The sequence below is a fragment of the Austrofundulus limnaeus genome, unplaced genomic scaffold, assembly GCF_001266775.1.
Source record: "Austrofundulus limnaeus strain Quisiro unplaced genomic scaffold, Austrofundulus_limnaeus-1.0 Scaffold22, whole genome shotgun sequence".
Lineage (NCBI taxonomy): Eukaryota > Metazoa > Chordata > Actinopteri > Cyprinodontiformes > Rivulidae > Austrofundulus > Austrofundulus limnaeus.
Window position 1 is genome coordinate 853,408 of NW_013952424.1, and position 7,434 is coordinate 860,841.

Sequence of the window (7,434 nt, forward strand, 5' to 3'; positions counted from 1 at the left end):
ATATATAAGCTACAGTCTGCAGGGTCAAAGGACCAACCTTTTTCCATCCCAATCATGGCAGCCTGCCTAGCTGGGCTGATGGAAGCACATTATAGATTTGTTAGAACCTAACCTGAACACATGAAGCGACGGGGGTTTAGARAAGTATAATTGTGTGGAAAAGATGTCTTTGCTCAGCCAAGCAGGAACGACAGATCTGTTTATAACTCAAGCGTGTGTAATTATAAGGCTCGTGTTCATTCAGACACGCAGAGTTCTGTCTTTATTCTGTCCATCTGGCCAAATCTCACGATGCAGAACATAAACCTCTTTCACTTTCTCCACTTCTCCTCCACTCTTTATTTCTCCCTGCCCCCCTCTTCCCTGCCCAGTTTTCTCCTCTCTGCCCCATAATGGATTATTCTTGTGACATTAGAAAGAAGAATTTGCTGCTAGAGTGTATTGATTGCTTTAATGGTAGAGAGTAGAGCAAAGGGAGAGGAAAGAGAGGGGACTGGAGACACAGGAGAGTGCACACAGAGTCCATTAGGTTAATAAGAAGAGCATCTCCCATGCACAGATGCATACACCCACACACACACACACACATCAAATACAAACGCATGTGCATGCACACACACATAAATCTGGCTTCTTTTGTCCTTTGATATGACAGGTTTCAGATAACAGCTGTCAGGCTCTGCTGTGCACAGGAAAATGCCCATGCTGCGTTTCGTTCTTTTTGCATTAATGTCAAGTCGGTTCACGTTCAGCTTTGCTCCTTGTGTRGTTACCTTACATCTTAATGGGTTTTGTTTTAGTGACAAGCGTAGTTGCTTAAGCAAATAGACCTTTTTCTCTCACTGTAAAACTGGCTCAAAAATATTTATCATTTGATAATATTCTGAAATGTAGTCATTTACCTGAAAACATGAGAAATGACAGCAATGACAGAAATGAGAGCTTTTTCATTTATTTACCTATAAACTCTTATTTTAGACTTACATTTCCACATTGATAAACAAAAAGGYAACTGTGTCTGCTATAGTGATTGTAATATATTCTCACTGTTTTCATCTATTTTTCTTAGATTTTGTATGTTTATAAACATTAAGTCTGAAGATTATTGTATAAATATATAAATCTAGTTACAAACTGTAGGAAATGGGAGCAGAGTTGTAAAGTAACAAAGTACAAACACTTTGTTACTGTACTTAAGTAGAAATTTTGGTTATCTGTACTTTACTTGATTCTTTTTCAGCATATTTTTTACTTTTACTCATTATATTTTTACACAATTATCTGTACTTTCTACTCACTACATTTTTTAAAAAAGGTAAGAAGTAGAAAGTCGTTACTACCAATTTATTCTGAGTTATTATATAAAAAAATACAATCCTGATAAATTGTATCTCCTGGATAGAGTGAATTTAATTGTAGTTAGATGAGAAGTACAAATATGTACCATTCTGACAACATATTAGCTTGTACACAACCCATCACAGCTGCACGCCGTTAGAAAAAAAAACGTTTTTTGGGGAGGTCACCTCCCAATAAATGTCATTTAGGAAAATCTAACTGCTCACTTTTACTCAGTACTTGTACTTTTATTACTAATGTACATTTTGTGTCAGAAATTTACTTTTTAAGACTTTTACTCAAGTTATATTCTTAGAGAAGACTTTAACTTTTACCAAAGTATTTTTATGATAAGATACTTGTATTTTTACTCAAGTATCACTTTCAGGTACTTTATACAACACTGAATGGGAGTAATATGAAGGACACCATCGTTAGTGAAAATATTTTCTTTCTTTTCTTTTTTTTTTTGTGCAATCACACCACGTTTTAAAATGTCTTCTGGTGGAATTGTTCTGTGTCCCACCAGGCGGAGTGGAGGGATGAGGTGAGACACCACTTTGAGAAGATCAAGTCTGAGGGGACATGTCTTCACCGGCTGGACGAGGAGCTGATCAAACGGCGTAGAGAAGAACTCAGGTGAGATAAAACAGACCAAATGATGTGGGAAGAGCAGTCAGAAAACTCAGTGAACTGAAGACAAGCTGTTAACCAAAGTGAGCTGAAATTCCTCCTCGACTAAAACTACATTTAAATAATTTCTTGGTGCGTATAAATTTAGGAGAGTGTACTTTCTGTTTACAATGTTTGTACTTTTGTATTTTGGCCATATTGCTCTWATGTTGCATAATCATTGGTAAAGACAGTGTTTGTTTTGGCAAACCTTAAAGACGCAACACCTACAACCTTTTTAAAGTCTGCAGAATACTCAGCAAAGAAAAGCAGAAGTGTTTTTTTAAATATAAAAATCATACCTTGCATCTCTTGTTTCATAATTTCTTAATAATTCTAAATGCTGCATTTGATGCTTCTGTTTGCATATTTATAACCCACGTTTCTCTGCACACAGGCACGCTCTGGACATCCGGGAGCATTACGAGCGGAAACTGGAGAGAGCCAACAATCTTTACATGGAGCTCAATGCTATCATGCTACAGCTGGAGATTAAAGAGAAAGAGCTGCTCAAGTATGAAAACTGTCCTTTTCACAGTAACCAATGACACAAACAATTCCCATTTTATTGCACTTAAGTCAAAACCAAACCCCGCTGCAGACCTGGGAACTGACTGGCCCTGAGTGTTTACATATCTTAATGATCAGTTAACACTGACAAACTGTGTATTGGTAATGGAAATGCATAAACAGCTGAAATGTAAAGGGTAATAGTTTGTTTTTAAATGTCAGGCGGGAGCATTCGCTTGACAAGAAGTATCCGGGCTGCTTCAAGCACCACAGCTCCAGACAGTCGGCCTCCTCCAACTCGATGGAGAAACTCATGAAGAAACGGAACGTRCCTCAGAAACTGCCCTCCCACAGCAAGAGGTGAGAGAAAATGACTCACAGCAGTTGCCTGCAAAAACTGTCCATCTTACCAAGTTTTAAAATCTTATATCAGCCTAAAAGTCTTTTTTGATCTTGTTTTGAGACTGATTTACTAAACAAGAACTGATTGTGTAAGAATAATAATCTTGTTTTCAGAATGTGTAAGATTATTTGTCTTGTTAGCCTGAAAATTTGACTCAAATTAAGTTAAAAACTGCCAATGGAGTAAGAAAGTTTTACTTGGTAAGATTCTTGAAATGCTTGATTTAGCACATTTTTTTTATTTCAAGAATCTTACCAAGTAAAACTTTCTTACTCCATTGGCAGTTTTTAACTTAATTTGAGTCAAATTTTCAGACTAACAAGACAAATAATCTTACACGTTCTGAAAATAAGATTATTATTCTTACACAATCAGTTCTTGTTTAGTAAATTAGTCTCAAAACAAGATCAAAAACACTTTTTGGCTGGAAATAAGATTTTAAAACTTGGTTAGGTGGACATTTTTTGCAGTGTATTCAGTGTTTTATAAACTAATTCTTCCCTCTCCTTTCTAGACCAGACCTACTTAAGTCCGAGGTGATTCTCCCCAAACTGGACTCATCCATGACCCAGGTCACCATCCCCAACAAGGGCTCCACCTCTCCTGGTCGCTCTCGCCGGGGAAAACCTCGCTACCGGAAGGCTGGGAAAGGCAGCAGCGGCGACCTGGCTCAGCTTAAAGCCACCCTGTCTTCATCGTTAGCAATGATCAACGCCACCTCATCTGTTCCCAGCAGCAAACACCGACTGGACCCCAGCGCGGCCCTCAGGGGTCTGCAGCATGACCTGCTGCTCAAAAAGATGTCGTCCTCCAGCCCGGATCTTATTTCAACCACCCTGGAGGTGGAAGAGCGGAGGAGGGGGCAGATGAGGCCGGGGCTGGACCGGGCGGGCAGTCAGAGTGCCTCAGCTGGGTTGGAGGACAGTAGGGGGACGAACGGGCCAGAAGATGGACCAGATGTTGGGGTGGGGGCCGACGACCTGGCCGAAACACCTCCACGCAGTGACACGCCCAGCGAAGACGCGGCATCTATTCCCTTCTCCAGCAGCCCGGATTCACCGTGTGGAAGAGGGGCGGCGGCAGGGAGGTCGTCTGTCCTCGGGAACGCTCGGGTTCCCCACGAGGGAGACGAGAAGGAAGAGGGGCCGGTGATCACGCGCTCCCCCAGAAGTCAGCGCCTCACTCCTTCAGCGCTGCTCTACAGGGCTGCCGTGACACGCAGTCAGGTACATCTGAAAACACTCRCACTGTTAGCCGTTCTCACAAAGTTGTTGCAAAGTGTTTGCTCTGAAATCTCACCTTTAGCAACTCTGAGGAGTTTATAAACTCTTGCTTCAAATGCTCTGCAGAGACGTGGCGTGTCATCAGAGGAGGAGGAGGGAGAAGTGGACAGTGAAGTGGAGCTGCCACGAAGACGGTAACGATAAAAGCATTTCAGATAGCTGAGCTGAACTTCCAAACTCAAACGTAGCATCACATATAAAAAAAACATTCATTATACTTGCAGCTATAATTTGTTAAACAAATATGTGCCACCATTTAGATTACTGCCTGAAAATAAAATGTACCTTACCCTAATTTGTACTTGAAATAAGGCTAAAACATGGTAAATATCTATATGTGACCCATCACATTGAAACGAGGATTAAGTCCAAAAGTGGAATGTGGAGGAATAGGCAGGTATAGGGTTTTGATTTAAATGTGCAAAAATTGCATTTTGTCAAAATATTATGAATAAAAATGCCTCATCAATGTATCATTTGAACAAGCTGTCTTAAATACAATCCTAAAAAAATTTTTGAAGCATTTTTCTGAACAGTAGCAACAAAAAACCTGATTTTGAGAAAAACGCCTTAAAATTTAGAATTTTTCCCTGTGAGCTAGCAAAGGTTTTGTTTCTTTCCAACTGGGAAATCTTAATATACAAATACTGTTTGAGGTTTCCTCTTTATATTGACATCAAAAATGACTCAATAAATTTACATAAAATTAGGATTCAGACCAAACAGTAATGTATTATCKTAAACCAGCAAGACAAATGAGGTCATATCTCTGGGTAAACTGATATCGGAGTGATCCAGGTATCAATGAATCTGAAAATGTAATTAGGTCATTTTCACCTATTTTGACTTAATCTTCATTTCGATGTGATGGGTCACATACTTTGTCTCAGTGTCTCTTTTACAAACTCATTGAACTTYTTATGAACAGATATTTCCTTTTTATAATTATAAATATGTTCTCTGTTGTTCTCCCACACAGGCGACCAGTGAGCATCACCAAATGTCAGTCTCTGTCAAACTTCAGCTTAGAGAACTTATCGGTTTCGGACGGAGAGGAGGGAAACACCACTGATCACTCCCACAGCGGCACGCCTGACGTAGTCAGCACCAACACGGACGAGCGCCTGGACGACAAAAGCGACGACTTGCTGTCTCAGGGCTCCGAGATTCCTGCCGACCCCTCCGACCCGACCCAACTGGGCTCCGACGGCTTGTCTGAGAAGGAAGCTGTCCTGCGACAAGTGAAGACGCAGCTCGCTTCAAGTGAACACAACTACGAGGCGAGTATAAAAAAAACCCCTGAAATGTGTGTGAATGGAAAGCTTTTGTGAGGTTTGATGTTCTAACTGGTTGTTGTTAAACTAGGCGCTGTATGATGACTCGGATTGTGACAGTGCAGAGTTGGACCACTCATGCAGTGCAGAACCAAGTCAACCTCCAACCAACTGGTGAAAAACCAAACATTTGGCTTCTTGGACCTGTTTAATACTGACTCAAAAAAGAAAAAAAAACATCGTGTTGGGGCTTTAACAAGAAATGAAAACTGGTCGTACTGGAAATCTGATTTAACCCACAATGAGAATGTGAACCTTTAATGGAACACGAGCTGCTTGGACAGGAAAAACAACCTTGTGTTTTTTTTCCCTCCATGGCAACAGGCCGAAGATCAATTTTATGAAAATGCATCAAACTACACCTCAGTGACACTCGACTGGAGGTCAGGAAAAAGACTGTTTGTTACCGTTAGTCATCTTCCATGTTGATTTTTATATATCATTAATAAATGTGTCATCCTAATTCGTTTGACATAAAGATAAATAAGGCAATTCTTTCAGGGTGTTTGCAGCAAATGCAAATAGCAACATAACTCTGAAGTACTGGAGCTGCAACTCGCACTTGATTTTTTGTGTCGTAACACATTTTGTTTAATATTATGCACTATTCCTTTAAGCGTGAAAAAATGCTTCATTTTGCAGTTCTTTATATTTATGTAATAATGTCTCCATTTTCTACTTTATTTTAATATTATTGTAAATATTAAAAAATGATGTAAAAGGAACAAATTTTTTAATTGTAAGATTGTATAACTTAAGGTGCTGATGTTTCTCTGTAGGTGGCACTGTTCTATTTGAAGCTGAAAAAGCTTTTGTTAGTCGAATGTAACTGCTGTAGCTGCTGTTCATGTCTGATCATCGGTGGTGAGAGGAACAAATTGGTGCTGCCAAGTGTTTAGCAGTAAAAGATTTTTTTAAAAAAGTTTCAAAATATCTCCTGAGACTTTCGAAGGGTGTAATTTATTCATAGAAACGCATGCTTGTAAAGGTAAGAGTAAATGTAAACCTCTTGGATGTTTCATTCAAACACTTTGTRATTAATCCAAATTAAATATTAGACTTGAGAAAGAGAGCAGATATTTAAAACCCGACATGAACTAAAAAAAAAAAATCTCTGAAATGTTCCATCTCACAAACAGGAGCAATGTGCCAGTGTAAATAACACTAAAAGATTTTTTTTAAAAAGAAATTAGATACACGTAAGCACCATTTTGCATCTCTAATCATTTCTTTCTAGGATTATTCACTGTTGGCATATTTATACAGCAAGTCTACAAATACTTAACACAACAGAATTTAACTGCAGTTTTATTCACTTGTTCAAATCCAAGCAAGACATCCTGCTTTGCTCACTCAGAATAAGACGATTTTACACCAACATAGACTTTTTCAAGTTTGCACTAACGTTACCCTCACAGGGAAGATGTGGACTCGTTGTTGGTCTGTTTCTCAGTCATGTTTGTGGGGGCTTCTTTAAAACAGAATGGTGCTGATGTCCTTGAAAAACTTCTTACTGTACATTTGAGCTTATTTACTCAATAATCCATCAGGTCAATCAATAAGCTAGAAGGGTTTTTATTTTTTAGTCAGGATTTAGRTGTTTTAAGTTTACATTTGTAGAGCCTTTATGAACTTATGTCCCCCAAGATCTGAAAGCAAGAAATCCGTTATCAGGATGAAATGTTGCCAACAGGGTAAACTGTTGCCCTCTAGTGTTTTAGTCATGGAGGTATTTCCGTTTCCCAGGATGCTGATTGTAACACCTGGCTGGATTGAAATGTGGGCTTTTATATATAYATACAGCATTAATGTAACTGTACAATAAATATATTTAAGAAATAATTTAAAATAAACTCAGACTTGTAAAATCTCAACCGGTGTTTCTCTTTTTCTT

At 38.9% G+C, this 7,434-nt stretch overlaps 1 protein-coding gene across 2 annotated transcripts in view; it reads left to right on the top strand.

Moving 5' to 3' along the window:
* LOC106514729 (mitogen-activated protein kinase kinase kinase 12) overlaps window positions 1-7,414 on the top strand; it is a 32,729-nt gene extending 25,315 nt beyond the window's left edge. For both annotated transcript variants that reach the window (XM_014004131.1, XM_014004130.1), the window contains exons 8-14: window positions 1,868-1,977; window positions 2,408-2,524; window positions 2,743-2,880; window positions 3,438-4,149; window positions 4,273-4,340; window positions 5,186-5,486; window positions 5,572-7,414. In XM_014004131.1, the coding sequence (XP_013859585.1) occupies window positions 1,868-1,977; window positions 2,408-2,524; window positions 2,743-2,880; window positions 3,438-4,149; window positions 4,273-4,340; window positions 5,186-5,486; window positions 5,572-5,658 (1,533 nt within the window). In that variant the 3' untranslated portion in view covers window positions 5,659-7,414. The remainder of the gene's footprint in view (window positions 1-1,867; window positions 1,978-2,407; window positions 2,525-2,742; window positions 2,881-3,437; window positions 4,150-4,272; window positions 4,341-5,185; window positions 5,487-5,571) is intronic.
* Window positions 7,415-7,434: the final 20 nt, after the last annotated feature.